This window comes from Micromys minutus (assembly GCF_963924665.1).
Source record: "Micromys minutus genome assembly, chromosome: 4".
NCBI classification, from domain to species: Eukaryota; Metazoa; Chordata; class Mammalia; order Rodentia; family Muridae; genus Micromys; species Micromys minutus.
In genome coordinates this window covers 37,501,931-37,520,496 of record NC_137973.1, presented here as the reverse complement: position 1 = coordinate 37,520,496, position 18,566 = coordinate 37,501,931, and the positions used below count along the sequence as shown (strand labels likewise).

The following is an 18,566-nucleotide window of genomic DNA, read 5'->3' as shown; positions in this document are numbered from 1 at the left end:
CCACTGAGCCATCTCTCCAGCCCAGATGCATTCTTTCTTAACAAACTTAAAAACAAAATTATGTTTTTTTATTCAACAGGCTTACCTATTCTGCACTTGTGTAGCTGCAAAATGAACGTAATTCTTCTTTTCAAGAAGTTTAGCCAACAGATTTTCAATTGCACCTTTCTGATTTTGAAAAGCTTCTTCTAAAAACTGATACCTTAAAACAAGCAAACAAAAACTATATTTGAAACAGAAACTTTATAATTAAGACTTAGGAAGTGAGTTACATGAGACAATCTTGAAATAACTCTACCTGCTTGTCACTTGTATAGAACTACAACAGCCATTTAATGCCATATGCCTGGAACAGCCATTATGAAAGCAAAATTTCCTCAGAAAACTGTGACCACTCTGACTTACATCAGAAGAGGGTTCTATTTTTTTTAAACCTGAATAAGGTGCACACAATTTGAATGCATATAATACAACATACTATACAAAATACTATCAAAGTTACTAAAGTTCCAACATCACTGCTACCAGTTAATGAATATAAATTCAGTGACTGAATTCTGTAAGTAAAACTCACATGCTAAGCAAATACTCTAAAACTTATATATACCCACAAACCTAATTATGCATCTTAAAATAGAACTATAGTCATAATACACATGCTATGTTGCTTCTGCTTTTATTACCTGCTATGTTTTATAAGGCTTTCCAAAGGAATTCTATCATATACAAGATATCAATAAAATTTTACTCTAACAATGTCAATGATTGACACATGCTCAAACTTTCTAATTAATAACACTAGAAATTTAGATTTAATATTAAAGTCCAGAGTCCATAGCTATCAGAATATTAGAATAGATTTTATTTTTATAAATGACTCATTAACCAACAAACTAATTTCAAGTTTCTTCTGCATGCTTGTCTCGTTGTTGTTGTTCAGTGTGTTTCCTATATAAGTAAAAACCACTATAACACAAGTTACAGTAATATTTAGGCACAAATTTGCATTGATATACTGTGATAAGATATAATCTGTATCAAAAATTTAGTGTCTAAAAAATGGCTTTGAAACCTAGGAAAGCTCTACTAAGAAATCCTAAGAGTAGAATATTTAGTACATTACTTACTGAAATTTCATCAGGATCAAAGAATATTCAAATGTCAAAATATGAGACAAAGTCTAATTTAAAATAAAATAAGTATGAAGGGCCAGGTATACCATGCCATTTCTCTGTTTTGTTCTCTAAGTAATGTGAAGCCTTTGAATAATTCTAAGCAGATGTGAAAATTCAGAACTCTAGAAGATCATACAACAGAAATAGAAGACTAAAAATATCAAACCTAAATGACAGTATAAAAAGAACAGTTTAGTCTTAAGACAAGCATAGGCAGGAGACTGGGGCACTGTTACTAGTTAGTATAGCAAAGATACTGAAATCACTGACATTTGTTAGTGATCACATCTTAATGATGTGAGGTCAATTAAGGCAATATTAATTGCACAACAACAAAATTAGATGAGCCCATTGGTACATACAATAGTGGCATAAAAGTTATTGGGGTAACAAATTACATTGGAGACTGGAATTTAAGGTCTATTACACAGACAGAATTTGAGCCCCAGACTGTATATTTGGCCCATGGCCTAGGAAGATCATAAGCCCTAGTCAAGACCCTGCTACTGTTCTTTTGCTAAACAAGCTGTTTCTTCTTCTCTAAGTATTTATGCTCAGATCCATAGATTAGGCCTTCCCTCCACCTTGACCAGAAAAGCTTCCCCCTACAACACTCACAGTTAATGCAGAGACTCTGAAAGTGCTAATAATAAGTCTTTACTGAGTGGTGAGCCCTAAATGGGACACCAGTATCAATGCCACCATATCACACAACTCCTACCCAGCTGAAAGACTATCACAGAAGGACTTAAGAATTTAAGGGCCGGGCTGGAGAGATGGCTCAGTGGTTAAGAGCCCTGTCTGCTCTTCCAGAGTCCTGAGGTTCAATTCCCAGCAACCACATGGCGGCTCACAACCATCTGTAATGAGATCTGATGCCCTCTTCTGGTGTGTCTGAAGATAGTTAGTGTTTTTTTTTTAATTATATATATATATATATATATATATATATATATATATATGCCAGAGGATAAAAAGGAAAGCAGTAAACTGTTGTTCTGGGGGTATGACATGGCCACTGCAGTGGTGAACTCACTATAGCTATAATGTCCTAAACAAGATCAAGTCAACAAGTTCACTCAATATTCAGCAATAGGCAGCACTAACTTAACTGAGTAAATAATAAAATTAAAAAAATAAAACAACTTAGTCATGAAGGGCATGTTAAGTGAAATAAAAAGAAATAGAAAGGCTAGAGATGTGTGTTCTAATGGTAGAGCATTTGTAACACATACAAGGTCCTAGGTTCAATAAGAGGTACCAGAAAAGACAAACAGTAGGCTCATACGTGTAAGAGAAGGAAATATCCCAATTAAAGAGAAGGGACCAGAGGGACTGTTCCACTAGTAAAGAACTTGCTGTACAATCCTGAGGACATGAGTTCAGATGCACAGCCCCCACATACAAAGTCAGGTGTGTGGTGCATGCCTATAACCCCAGGGCAGGGGTGGTAGAGAGACAGGAAGGCCCCCATGGCTTGATGGCAGCTAATATAGCTTTTCTATAAGCTTAAAGTTAAGTAAAGGTCTTGTCTCAAAAAGTAAGGCTGCAAGTGATGAGGGACAATAGCTGACACTGACCTTTGGTCTATATAAACACATACTCAGCTGCATGCACACATACACATACATCACATACACAAGATAGGTAGGGCTTCCAATGTAAAAAAACAAGGATCAGTCAATTATTTATGCAACTTAAAATTTTTCTATAACAATAGTCATGTACCACACATAATGCTGTTTTAGTCAAGAATAGACAGTATCTTCATCAGACTATATGGAGTAAAATGTCTATATTATGTATCTGTATAAAGCTCAAGTCTTATTGTAAAGTTTGAATTTAGTGCAGCCCAAGTATACAAGACGGGGCTTATAAACACTGTAATAGTTTGAGTCCTGGGCCTTTATATTGACTCACCTCGTTAACTCATCCAGAGCAATTTTCAGGCCTGCAACTTCTATTTGTGATGTCTTACAGATGTAAGATTTTAATCTCTTCTATCATATATTTGCTGTATTTTCAGGGGCTATATAGTGACTTCTAGGCTAGCTCTATCTCAAAAAATGGAAAGAAAAAAAATCCTACAAAGACTAAGGGGATCTGAAAGAGCAAATTGCTATGTACTGTAATTGTCAGACACTACCATTAACAATTGAGTTAAAAACTAAAATCTTTAAGAGATGAAGGGAATGACTGAAGAGATTTTATAGAGAGTAGCAATAATAACTGGTCATAGATCAAGGTATGATTTTAAAACCTGGACATCTGGAGGGAGAAGAGAGAAAGGATGGCCTCAACAGCAAGGAACTATCTCATAAGGTCCAATGATAGAACATAAAAATGACTAGTTATGAGGACCACCAGGCAAGCAGGATTAATAATAGCAGTAAAGACCTAGAAAGGGGGTAAAAGAAGAGGTTGTGGATACAATCTACCAATGGCAAACCAATTAGTGAACAAAGAAGAGACTAGACACATAATGAATAATACCTGAGAATACAGTACACTTTTGGGATGACAAGAATAAAAGATAGTATTAGTCTCAGTAGACTAAAGGCTAATGATGTTAGAGACACATCAAAAGATGATAGCAAATAGAGCAAGGTCTGGGGCTTTCTTTTACTAACCTATGAATGGAAAGGAAACATAGCTTTTATAATAAGCCCAGCCCATCTTCACCCCAGATAGGAATAGTAAGCAGATATGACCTTTGCATGACTATTTCAAGAGAAAAAAAAAAAGACTTATTCTATGTGTATGCTCCATTTTATGGCATACTGAGATTCTCTAATAGTTGCCCATGAACATCACTAGTTTTTAAGATTTATTTATTATTTTATGTGTATGAGTGATAAGCCTGCAAATATGCAAGAACCTACAGGATCCCCTGTAACTGGAGTTACTGGCAGCTGTAAGCTCCCATTTTGGGTGCTGGGAACTAAACCCAGCTCCTCTATAAGAATAGAATGTATTTTTGGTTGTTTCATTTTTGAGAGCCAGTATCTCTGGATGTCCTAGAACTCACTAGCAACCATACCTAGAACTCATTCATAGAAATCACCAAACTTTGCTGCTTAAGTGCTAGGATTCAAGGTATGTGCCTCTACACCTAACACCAATTATTAAGTGGCAAATAATTTTTTAATGACCCAATACAACCAATTAAAAATTTGTAGTTCTAGTTATAATTTTCACTCTCAGTCTAACAAATTTATCTCTATTTGTTTATGGCATTCCTCTTTTTTCTTTTTTTTTCCCCCTTTACCAACTTGAATTGGTGACATCCTCCAAAAATAAACTGTTCACATAGAGATGATTAATGTCACATAGCACTCTAAACAGATAGTTAACTTACCTAAATTTTAATATAAACAGAAAGCTTATGTACTACAGCTAAACTCTAGTTTTTTTTCTGTGGCTATGATTTAATACTGAATCTGTTTCTTTACATCTCAGTCAAGTGGAGTAAATATCATGTAATGGTGTTTAAGATTTGTTTAACTTTTGCAAACAGACTGGTAATAAATGAGAAAGACCATCACTGTCTACATAGACATAATTCAGAACTTCAAGATTTCTTATTTTATACTTCATTACACATATTATCTGAGAGTTCTTTCAAAATGTCACTACTATCAAAAAATAAAATAAAAAACATGGGTAAACGGGGTCCACACATTTCAAACCTCTATGTTCAAGAGCCACCTTGTATACCATGAATGGGTTAAAAAGTCAGGTACATAAAGGACATTGAACTATTTCACAAGGAAACCCAATGAACTACAGACTCTAAAAACCCATTGACCTAATAGTTATTAAAGCTAAGTTCTAACACATAATAAAGTTAGACTAGGAAGTAGAACTGTGTTTTTAAAAATGACAAATATTGGGGCCTGAAGAGATGGCTCAGTGGTTAAGAGCATTGACTACTTTTCCAGAGGTCTTGAGTTCAGTTCCCAGCAACCACATGGTGACTCACAACCATCTATAATAGAAGCTGGTACCCTTTTCTAGTGTGTGTGGAAACAGCCACAGTATACTCATAAATATAATAAATCTTTTTTAAAAATGACAAGTATTAAAAATGACTTTAATAGACTTAATGTAATGTGGTTATATTTCTTTTACCTGAACATTATTACTAGTATAGATATCATGTCTAATTGGTGAAAATTTCACCTGCCTAGTATTATAAATAGCCAGACAGTGGGAGCTAATTTGTTTAATCCCAGCACTGGAAAGGCTGAGGAAGGTAGATAGATCTTTGTGAGTTCAAGGCCAGGCTGGTCTATAAAGTGATTCCAAGACAGCCAGGACCACAGAGAAAACCTGTCTCAAAAACCAAAAACAAACAAAGGAAGTACTGAAGTACACCTGAAGGACAATCTTAACATGCTAAATGGAAACCACTATAACTACTCCAAGTACAGACATTATTAAGACAGAATAAGCCTGGTAAACAAACCAGTGTTTTTAAAGAAGCTAGTACCAATATATTCTCTGCACAAAAATCCTGGTATGGATTATTGAAAAGGTGAATAGGTCAGAGAGACTAACAAAGAGTAACACTTGAAAGAAGTAATGCCATCACCTCAACAGTCCATGATAAGGTCTTAGCTTCAAAAGCACACAGCTGGTTCAAATAGTCACACTCAGTAATTGATCTTGCTCATGTTTTCCCACTTTACTAAGGTTCCCCATAACCAAGATGCTTCAATGTAGAAAGAGTCAACTACACCCTGCCTTCATATAAAAAGAACACTATTTCACAGTTAATATATATTATCTACTGGGTAATTTAAATCACCATCTTACTGTCATGATTTGGTTAAGAGACTTGTTGCAGATAGGTCTGGAGTGTAATAATACAATATATTAATAGTAAAAGAGTGATTTAAATGCAATGGTCAATATATGTGCTCACTAATAAACCCAATTAAAGTTTCTAAAGGCCTGTCCAATAATAACTGAAGTTCTTAGAAATTGCCTGAGAGTATAGTATTTCACAGATAAAACATTGCTTTCATCACTGTTCTAAAAGCTAAACAAAAAGCCCAAGATTTATTTGCAATTATTTGGACTTTAAAAGATATCTGACGTTTTACATATGGAAATATCATTAGCACCTAACATTATTTAAACAACTTTTATTTCGATGCTTAAAGCCTATGTAAAAGTTGACTGTGGTGGCACACATCTGCAGTCCCACACACCTACAGTGAGATGAGGCAGACAGAACTGACAGCATGGGACCCATAGCACAGCAGCAGAAACAAGAGATCCTTGTCCCAGAAACAAGGTGGAAAGAAGGAGTGAAAGAAACATCGGTCCTGTGGCCTCCAAAAGTACTGTTCACGCCCCCCTCACGTACAAAACTTTAGCAACTACTAGAAAAGTCTATCTCCTTGCAATTGTCTACTACTGAGAGAGCATTCTACCATCTACTGCATACCACACATAGTATGCTGGAAAAAAATCCCAGTTCAAAATCCAAGCACTGTGCAAAGGCAAAGTGAGTTCCAGGACAATCAGAGTTATACAGTAAAATTCTGTCTTGAAGAACCAAGTAACTAACACACACACACACACACACACACACACACACACACACCCCTTAACAGGAGGAGGTGGGTGGGGGAGGGAGAAATACCTGAAAGAAGCCAATACTTTAATGACGCCTGAAGAAAGGCAGGCTACATCTATGATTCAAAAGTCTGAGTTTCTCAATACTCTTGGGCCATACTCAAAATATACGATACACACTTAACGTGACTTCTGGAAGTACGTGACAACGCTGTTATGCAGACTACAGCTTGTGGCAAAAGCCTGTAAGAGCTACCTAATGACAAGCATTAGAGTTTTGGAGTAGAAAACCTCTAGACAATGAGAGATAATAGAGACCATTTGGGGGAAAAAAAGTTAGCTGCTAATGGACATTAGTCAAGGCTGTCTTCCTGGGGGAAATAAATTAATCCTGAAACCTGGAATAATCATCACATGTTCAGGTACTGATAGAGACCGTAATGTAGAAAGAAAACTCCCCCAGAGTACCCTGTAACATGTAAATATTTTTACAGGAGAATGAAAACCAGTACTCATCATACCTATAAGCAAGTCCCCCTTTCCTCATAATGGTAACTTTGGAATCAACTGAAGAGCTACTGCCATCTTTTGATTAGGTTCTATCAAACTATTCTAGGTAAACAAAATATTGCATAGTTTACAGACAATACGGCCGGAGTGACCAGTATCCTCTTTAGAAGGCCACCACACTGTGGAGTATGCCACTTACACTGGGCTTTTACTGTACTCTGAAAATGGTATCAGAAGTAAAGTGGCCTTGTGAACAGATGTTGAAGAAAAAAATAGAAATAAGATTATATCATGTATGGTGCACTGAAACTTTTACCTTTCCTACTTTAGCTGAACTACTTAAAAGTATTTTGTTGTTGCTCCTAAAATTTTATTAACAACATACTTCAACTAAATGCAGAAAAAAATTTTAACGTAACAGCCTCAAAACAGACAGACCAGTTACAACTTCTTTGTATTAATGGGAAACAGAGCTTTTGTGGTTGTTGTTTTGCTCTTATTTTGTTTTTCAAAACAAGAATTTCTCTGTGTAGCCCTTGCTGTCCTAGAACTCCCTCTGTAAACAAGCCTCAAACTCAGTGATCTACCTGCCTCTGCCCTGAAGTGCTGGGATTAAAGACATGTGCCACTGCCACCACCTGGCAAGACAAAGCTTTTTAAATACATTCTACAATTATACATCCAGGCAAAGTACAATGGGCTTATAGGCCTGGAAAGGCTATGGCAGCTCAGCAAGTTTGAGGCCAATATAAGCTACCCAAGCAATTCTGAGTACAGCCAAGATTATACAGCCTCAAAAAGCAGGCACCAAAACAAAATGGAAGTGCAAACACAAGAGAAAGATATGGTAGTGTGGTATTTCTCTTAAAAAGATAGGGAACATTCTAAGTGCTATGTCATTAGGGAACTTTATCACTGTCCCTCTAAACTTAAAAGGAATGGCTTGAAGACTGAGCTGATCACAAATGACCAATGACTTACTTTACAATGCCTATATAATGAATCTGCACTTTTTTAAAAAGGCAAAATTCGGAGAACTTGTAGGTTAACGAACATATGTATAACGAAGCTACTGACACATCCCTTCTCCCAGAGTTGCCCTAATATCTCATTATATGGCTATTCACTTGTATTTAAAATATCGTCATAATTTTCAATTGTAAATTGAGGAAATCCTAGGGTTCTATGACTCATAACCCAATTTATAAATGGTTTCTGAAGTAGGGGCACCCCATCAAAGAATCTTTAATCAGTTGAACCAAACAAACTACAGATACATAGGCGTTCTAAGTGAATGAAAGAACATTTACTTGGTGTCAAAAAACTGTTCACACTGAGAATAAAACAAACATATAAAAACATAGAAACATCCTAAAGCTGAATGTAGGAGAAGAAAAGGGTTTATCAAAACCCCCACCTCACCCTCATATTCAAGACCATACATTAGGTCTGGATAGGGTAGAACACTTAGTAATCCCAGCACTTAGGAAACAGAAGCAGGAGGCCCCTTAAAGGTTTGAGGCCAGCATGATCTACCTAGCAAGTCTAGGCAACCTAAAAAGAGAAGAGGGGAAACAACAGAAAACAAGAACACAGTAATATAATTAGGACTAAGATGTAACTGGTAAAGGGAATAGACGATAGTTAATCTTCAAGGTGGGAGGGTATTGAAGCTACTCTTCTACCTACTATTTCCTACCCATGAACCCTCTACTCCTTTAAGCAATGACCAATGAAGCTAATTTATCACAGGTAAGAGTATGCCATCTCCCTTTTCTTACCCTCTTCACCAATAACTTTATAATACAAGATAGCCTGAGAGATGGCTCAGCAGGATAAAGACACTTACTGCAAAGCCTAGCAACTTAAGTCAATTTCTGGAATTCATGATAGGAGAGAACAAATTCTCTAAACTATACTCTGGCTCCCACACTGAGCTTTATACCCCCCTCTGAAAATAGTTAACTGTAGTTAAAACAAAAAAATACCGGGGTGGTGGTGGCCATACACCTTTAATTCACACACTCAGGATGCAAAAAAAAGCAAAGCTCTGAGTTCGAGGCCAACGTGATCTAAAACAATGAGCTCCAGGATAACCAGGACTACACAGAGAAATCCTGTCTTGAAAAATCAACTAATCAATCAATCAATCAATCAATCAACATATAAATAAATAAGCAAACAAGCAAATAAATAAATAAATACATACACAAGCAAACAAGCAAACAAACACTGTATAAGAAATTTGAGAGACCAAAAATCTAGCTGAAGCTGTGACAAAGATAAATGAGTGTCTTGCTAAGATAATTAGATGACAAATACTATTGTGATTTACGCTTAAAGATAAAGTCCTCCACAAGTTAGTCACTTCAGGTAGTCTAGTTGCAGAAGAAAGATGAGATAGGTCTGAATATAATAAATTAAGGCTATAAAGAGTTAGAAAATGCATTTTTACAGTGAGCGTTCTCTTGGGGGAAAGGAGCTTTTGATATATTGTAGTATTATAGTCTCTACATAATATGGGGAGAGATGAACATATAAAGAGACTTAGAGCACTGGTACTCATGGCTATACCACTTGTACAAATTACCAAAGCCTCCTGAGAGCACAGATGGAGCACCAGCACCTTAATACTTCATGAACTAAATGAACACTTGGTACTGAGAAAGTGCCCAGCATAAAATATAACCATTGGCACTTAGGTGACATCCACTGGACTCAATAAATTCACTGAAGTAAATATACAATTAAGAAACATATTCACTCCAGGCATACTTGTACATTCCTATAATCCCAGCTGCTTAGGAGTCTGATTAAGACAGGAATATTATAAACTGGAAACCACCTTGGGTAAATCAGCAAGACCTTATTAAAAGAATAATAGGGGAAGGTGGAAATTTGAAGTAGATACTCATTTACTACCCTTTCTTGCCGGAAGACTGAGAAAAATGTACTTTAATCCGTTCATAAAATCTACTCTTAAAAAAAGATAATTCTAGTTTTTGTAAATAAAACTATTACACCCATTATTTGTAACAAACAAATGTCAGGGAAAGTAAGCAAGCTTATAAAAATGTTATGTAACTAAAACTCCAATACAATTCTGATGAAGTAAATATATGAATGAATATTGCTGATTCAGTTAAAATGTGGTTAATAAAAAGTTACACAGTAACAGTAGCTATACTAAGTAGTGTTTACTTGTTTATATATTTTTCTTGCAATTATACATTTAATGCGAAACCAGTGTATTTATGCTTAGATATTAAACATAGTATCAGCCACATACATGAGAACTTTTATCAGTCACCTCCATACAAATACTGCCTTTTCACATCATAGTCTCTAGCCTATATATATTGCATTTAGAAAAACCTTATTTCAACCACTGAACTAGTGAAAAGGAAATAATATAATTAATTACCATCTCATAAACACAAACTCACATTAATGATATGCCATAACAAGTATAACTAAATATGAACATGAGAATTAGTGTCTTATCAAACATATATTGCTTCAAGAAATGAAATCTGGGGCTGGGGAGACAGCTCAGGTTAAAAGCACTGACTGCTCTTCCAGAGGTCCTGAGTTCAAATCCCAGTAACCACACGCTGGTTCACAACCATCTGTAATGGGATCTGATGCCCTCTTCTGGTGTGTCTGAAGACAACTACAGTGTACTCAAATACATTAAATAAATATTTTAAAAAGAGAGAGAGAAAATCTAGGTTTAAATACTCAAAATATGAGGCCAATATTTAAGAACAAATATATCAGTACTTTTTCTAATAATTTTTAGTAAACAATTATGACTTCTGTACCTATGTTCTTTGTGCTCCAATAGCTGACAGTCTCTACACGTCAGTCTATCACATGTTTCACAGAATAGTTTCAACTGTTCTTGTTTATGTACAGGACAAAATACCGGACGCTGACCAGATGTTCCAACAGACTCTGTAACAAAATAAAACATTTTTGAACAATAAGATTTTTGACTAATTTTCTCTATTTTTTTCAGTGCTATTATTCAAGAATCATAAGTAGAACATGCTATTTTTAAGCTCAAAAGATTAAATGTACTGTTAAAACAATGTGTATGGGGATAAGCAAGACATCTCAGTGATAAAGGCATATGCTGCCAAGACTGATGGCCTAAAATTCAATCCCTGAAACATAAATGCTAGAGAGAATGGATTCCTGTGAGATGTCCTCTGACAAACACAAATAAGCACTAGGTCTTGAGTGTGAACGTGTGCATACACGCACATGCACACATTTTTTAAAAATGGCAACTGTATGGATCGTACCTGAGACATCTTCTTTTTTCCTGATCAGATGGTCTTTAGTGAATTTTACTCTCTGATGTGCTTCGATGCATGTCTTACACAGCCACTCTCCACACTCCACACAAAAACCAACTGCACTTGCATTGTCTTCACAACTAGTACATACCTACAAAAGAAATAAACACAATCTACATTACATTTGCCAAATGTGGATTAACAAAGTAAGTGAAAACTTTGTAACTTGCTCTTAAAAACATTTGTTCATTATATAAAACAAAATCTCTTTGCTATCCATATCTTCCAAAGTATTTCTTTAGCAATAAAACATTTAGATAGGTAAAAATCTAATACTCTGAACATAAATCTATGTAAAACTTAAACTTTTTAAACAATAACTATTTTATTCCACCAAGTCTGAGGGTATGGAAGAGTAATCTTTAATTTCTAATTTGAAAAATAGAGCTATAGCAGAAATGCCTGAATTACTTAAATATTTTTCTTATAATTTACATTTTAACAAGAAAAATATACATGAAAATAAAGAAACACTGAGGTGCATACCTGTTCTGATTTCTCATCAGAACTGCTAGGAGCTTCAGATGTGTCTTTCACAAAATAATTATCCACAAGATCTATCTGTCTGCATTCTTGACGACATACTGGACACCGTATTACACCAACTTTAAAAAAAAAGAAAAGAAGAGGCAAGGGTTTATGTTCTTCAAAAGAAAAGGAAAGTCTGCAAAGCAGCCTGAGTTATTTCCCTGGAGGAAAATGATACCCATTTGGAAAAATAAAACATGTATTAAAATGCTCCCCATTAAAAAAAAAGTATTATAATAAAGGGTTAGCTGACAGCCCTAAAATAAATGCTAATCTTCAAGGCCCTATGAATGAGTAAAAGAAACTGTAGATAGGCAGCGATGACACTTGCCTTTAATCCTAGTACTTAGGAGGCAGAGGCAAGCAAATCTCTGTGAGTTCAAGGCCAGGCTGGTCTACATAGTTCCAGGACAACCAGGGCTATATAATTAAGACCCTGACTCAAAAGGCGAGTGGGAGAAGGGAGATGTCATTAAGGTGCTTAATACAGAATCATTTCTGAATTATTCAGAATGAACCTGTAAGAATGAGGCAGGTGTGCATGTGTAGACAGGTACCCAAGGAAGATAAAAAAGGATGTTAGATACTTTGGAGCTGAAATTACAGGCAGTTTTAAAGCCTTGGGTGAGTGCTGGGAACTGAATTCTGGTCCTCTGGAAAAGGATCAAATATTCTTAACCACTGAGCTACCCACTCTAGCACTCAAATGCAGATTAGATGGCACATCAGCTGAAGACAATCATAAGACTAGAATGATGTGCCAAGAAAGGTAGCCACTAAGAGCTAAGAAGACAATGAATGAATTATTCACCCAAAGCCTGTGGAATCACTCCTGTGGATGTGGCCTTTAGCCCAGTAAAAACTTCCTGCCTCCAGAACTTTAAGAGTACCTGATATATGTGCTCTACATCAACAAACTCCAGGGTGACTTTGGTATAACAAGAGAAGAAAATAAACATCCTATAAAAGTGGTACTTGATATAATCTATATGATTGTGGGAGAAAAAGCACCCATGTTTTTACCTATTCATGTTTTACTGTCTTGTAGACAGGATAAACTGCTGAGGTAATATACTGAACCCAAGGAATTAAAAATTAACGTAGAAGTCAATAAAACAAACTACTGACATGTCAACCATTGAACTGAAGGTGCATATACAACAACACATGGTCTAGGCTGATGAGATGGCTTAACAGTTATAAACACAGACTACATTCCAGAAAACCTGGGTATGATTTCAGCATCATGTCAGGTAACTCACAACTGCCTGTAACTCCAGTTCAAGGGTGCTCTAACCCCTCTGGCCTCCAAGAGCACCTGCACTCATATATACATATCCATACGCACAGACACACACACACATAACTTAATAAAAGACATTATGCTGGACATGATGGCAAATGTTGCAAATCCTAAAACATGAGAGATATAATGATCCTAAATTCAAGGCCAGTCTGGGCTACATAGCAAGACCCAAACAAATAAGCAAAACCAAAACAAATAAATCCAACAAAGGCTAAATTAGTGTTGTTTATGGTGTATGACACACAACTCTAGGAAACACCACATGCAAAGTCTAAAGTATAACAATGTCTCCGAGAATTACATAGTACAAAATCCATAGAATCTATACAATCATTCTGACAGAAAATAAAAATGTAAACAAAATGTCTCAATCTGTCCGAGTACGGTGGAAAGCACATGTAATCACAGCTACTCAAGAATCACTTGAATGTTGACAGTTAGCCTGGACAACATAACTAAAGACTGACTCACCCCACCCCATTTTTTACACACTTGCAGTACATATACATACATACATACATACACCTACACACACACCCTCCCTCATTCTAAAGCAGTGCAACCTTCCTAAAGCAACCCTTTACTCCAGTTCCTTACTTCATTGCTACTTTATAACTGTCATTTTGCTGCAGTTAAGAATCCTAATGTAAATTATCCACTTTCCAATGATCTTAAGCAACCTCTGTGAAAGGACCTACACTCCCAAAGAGGTTGAGACCACAGGTTGAGAACTACTGTTTTAAAGGGGTATTTCTGGGCTGGAGAGATGGCTCAGCGGTTAAGAGCACTGACTGCTCTTCCAGAGGTCCTGAGTTCAATTCCCAGTAACCATATGGTGGCTCACAACCATGTGTAACAAAATCTGATGCCCTCTTCTGGTGTGTCTGAAGACAGCTGCAGTGTACTCATATAAATAAAAATAAATCTTTAAAAAAAAAAAAGAGTATTTCCCAGGAGACATACATATACTGTGAAAACAAGCCAACATGATGGTGTTGCTTATGTCAGCCTTTTCAAAAGTAACTAAAAGCCAAGAGATTATGGAACATACTTTAAAAACATGGTTAGCCAGCACTAATTATCTTTTAAACTTGGCCCCTATTTAAATTCCATTTATTATATTTGTTTTAGATATATACATGTTCCACTTCAAAATTTAAGATGTTAAAATAGAAAATGAAGAAATGGAACAGGTCTGGCAGAAAATATTCATTCTCTACATTCTCTTACTTCATATGATAATAGCATTTATGTAACTGGAGGAAATGCCATTTAACTTTTAATGTTAAAAAAATTTAAAAAGCAACAAGTGTATAGTGGGGTACACCTAGACCTTAAATCATTAATAACTCAAGAGCTAAGAAGATAGCCTTGTGGCAAATTTTGGTATTTAAAAATCATTATGTTCAGCCTATACACACCAAGAAAACTTGGACTATTTTCATGTTACATTTAGTTTTACATGTACTTCATGCTTATGGTGACTAGTAAGATTTCAATGCATACTATCAAACCTTTAAAAATATCAAGTAATGACAAAAATATATCCATATAGTTTTATTCCAAAATGCTCTTAAAAATCTGTACATGTATCTCTCTTTTTAAAAAAATAAAGTTGTAAAGGAAAAAAAAATCAGTAAAAAACAAAATCAGTCAAATATAGAAAATTGCATTTTATTTACCAAGAATTCTTGAGAGTTAAAAGGCTTAATATTTGAAAACTGAACAATTTTGTATAGGCTTAAATTTTCTTAAAGCATCTTCATTTCATATTATATGAATATACATTTGTAAGAGCACAACTTTAAAAACGATAATCCCTTTCTTAAGGGTGCCAAGCTAAGATTATTTCTGAGTCAAGGAGCCAATCAAGAAAAGAGGAAAGGAGGAAGAAAAGAATGATAGATAGATAGATAGATAGATAGATAGATAGATAGATAGATAGATAGATAGATAGATAGATAGATAGATAGAGATATAGATAGATAGGCAGGAAGACAGGCAGACAGACAGACAGACAGACTGAGGACCTAGAACTTGAATGTCAGTAACTACTTTCAGGTTAACAGCACAGTGGATGCCACATGAAAGCTACAGATCTCGTGGGCTTCACTCCATACTTTGACAGTAACTATTCTAAAGGTATGGATGAGAATTTCAAGATTTTCTGATCCACAAAAACAAAACTCAATAACCCTTCCCCAAATGCCCATGAATGCAGTGAGGGCACAGAAACAATTCTTTACCACTTCCCGTCTGTCTGATGCTCTGGGCCCAGTTAAACTGTATTCTACCCTGCACTGTTATTTAACAATCTAACTTTCTCATATGTAAACTGGGGCTATGATAGACAGGAGTCAATAATACCCAACTTTTATTTAAATTTTCATTAATACAAGGGTCATCTTTGCTTTTTTTTAAATAAATCTATTAATATGTAATGCATATTAGTATTTTGCCTGCATGGGTGTCTGGAAGTTATAAACAGTTGTAAGTAACCAAAGGGGTGCTAGAAGTAGAACCCAGGTCCTCTGCTGAGCAATTTCTCTACCCTTTTCCTTTTGAAATATGTTTTCAATATGCTGTCATGGCTGGACTGAAACGCACTTTGTAAACTCACAAGTGATCCACCAGCCTCTGCCTCTTGAGTTCTGGAATCAAATTAATACACCACTATACAGCAATTACAACAATACCAGGTTATAAAATGTATGTAATTAGTTTCGCTTAAGTCTATCAAGTACTGCTCCCATTTTAAAGGTGAAAAAAACAGATTCAGAGAGGAGAAAACTTGTTCAAGGACATAGGAACATATAAATAGATTAAAGGCACGTAAGACCTAAAATCAAAATCTGAAGATCTATAGCACATACTTGAGAAATGTTAAATCCTTAGACTGGGGCATGAACAAAAAAAAACAAATTGAAACTACCTTGAAATTCCAACTCACCACAATCGAAAGAATGACAATCATACATAAAATTAAAAGTTGGAAGGGTTTGAGGAAATAAAACTATTCAATGTTGATGAGCATGTAACTAGATATAGCTACCATGGAAATCAGTGTGGAAACATCTCAGAAAAACTAAAACTAGAACTACCATACGATCCAGCTCTATCACTCCTGAGCATGTCCCGAAGGACTCCATAGCACACTACAGAGATGCTTATATGGCTATATTTATTGCTGCTCTACACACAACTAGGAACTGGAACCACTACAGAAAAACTGATAAATGAGTAACGAAAATGTAATTTACATACACAATGGCATTTTATTAGGCCAAAGAAAAAGAAAACTATTAAATCTTCAGGAAAATGGAAGATATATTAACTGAAGTAGACCAGGTTCAGAAAGACAGTATATTCTCCCATATGCAGATCCTAACTTCTAAATTTTATAGCATATTCAAACATAGTGCAAAAGTTTTAAATTGATAACGTGATAAAAAGTTAATTATAAATAATTAATGGAAAGTAGTATGTTTCTATAGAAGTATACGTAAAGGCCAGATAACTAAAAATAGCCCACAGGAATGGGGATAAAGTGGGCTGGGCAGTAACAGTAGAACATGTAGGAAATGAAAACAGACGTGAAAATACTAAGAGAACAAAGATTTAAGGAGGGATAGGAGGCCGAGATATGGGGAACTTAAGATGGGAAAGGATCAACCAAAACAATGTATGGAGAGCCATAGGGAAATATGCATTTACACACACATATGCACTCAAATATTCGCACACATAAAATTTTAAAAAAATAATAAATAAATCTAACAAGTAAGTTGCTGGGCAAGATTGGACACTCCTCTAATCCCTAAAGTTGGGAGGCAGAGACAAGAGAGTTTCAAGGTAAGCCTTGTCTACATAGCAAGCTCTAGAATGGCCAGGAGTACATTAAGAGAAATTACTTCAAGAAAATAAGATATAGATGTGAGAGGGGGAAAGTGAAATGTAATCTAACTGGTTAAAAGAACTTGCTTCTCTTGGAAAGGAAAGCAGCATTTCCAGGGTGCTCACAACTTGCCTGTAATTCCAGCCCATGCCCTATTCTGTCTTTTGCAAGGCAGGCACCTACATACATGTACAAACACACACAAATACATACACCTAAATACATGCTTTTCTAAATTAAATCAAGGACCTGGAGAGCTGGATCAATGGGTAACAGCACTTGTTGCTCTTGGGAAAGGACCTGAATTTGGTTGCCAGCACCTACATCAGGTGGCTCACAACCATCTGTAACTGGTTCTGGGTAATCCAATGCCTTCAGCCCCAGGCACCACCAGCACACACACCTAAACATATCTACTCATAATTTTTAAAAAGTAAAATGAATATGTAATAAATTAACTGGTTAAATTAAAAAGGAACCTGTGTAGAGCTAGATGACTTAGAGATTAAAAGCACTGGCTGTTCTCCAATAGGACCTATGTTCAACTCACCCCTGGGACATTTTACAACCGCATGTAATTTCAGTTCCAGGTAATCTGATTCACAGTTCTGGACTCCGCAGTACATCATGCATGTGATACAGACAAAAACACTTATAAACTTTAAATAATAATCTTTAAAAAAATAAAAAAAGAAAATGCAACAGAATCAAATGGGCTTAAATGGGGGCTAGAGGGAGAAGAATTCAGTGAGTAAGGTGCTTGAGAACCTGATCCCCAGCACATACTTAAAAAGCCAGGTATGGTGGTAGTTAAATCTGGAAATAGAAAGGAAGATGATCCCTGTGATTTGCTGGCTAGCCAGCTTGGTCTAACTGGTGAGTTCCTGGTAACAAAGAAAAACCATCATCCTCTCTACATCTGTTGCTATTATATATTACTTCCACTACTATTAAAATCTCTACAGAAAAGATCAGTGACCTCTTGCTTCAGGATCTAGTTATTATCGTTTTATCGTTTTGTCTTCCCTCATGTAAACAGATAAATAGTTCTTCCAGGCTGACACATAACACACACACACACACACACACACACACACACACACGGCCATTTTTGAAAAAGGCAAAGTATACAGCTTCTGAGGAAGCACAACACACAAAATTCATACACACAAAAACAAAAAAGTGACTTTATAATGATGATA

General features: G+C 35.7%; 1 protein-coding gene across 2 annotated transcripts in view; it reads right to left on the bottom strand.

Annotated features, from left to right (window-relative positions):
• TRIM33 (tripartite motif containing 33) overlaps positions 1-18,566 on the bottom strand; it is a gene marked incomplete at its 5' end in the record, with an annotated part of 70,623 nt that overhangs the window by 30,110 nt on the left and 21,947 nt on the right. For both annotated transcript variants that reach the window (XM_080916182.1, XM_080916183.1), the window contains 4 exons: positions 86-202; positions 11,096-11,228; positions 11,582-11,726; positions 12,122-12,240. In XM_080916182.1, the coding sequence (XP_080772308.1) occupies positions 86-202; positions 11,096-11,228; positions 11,582-11,726; positions 12,122-12,240 (514 nt within the window). The remainder of the gene's footprint in view (positions 1-85; positions 203-11,095; positions 11,229-11,581; positions 11,727-12,121; positions 12,241-18,566) is intronic.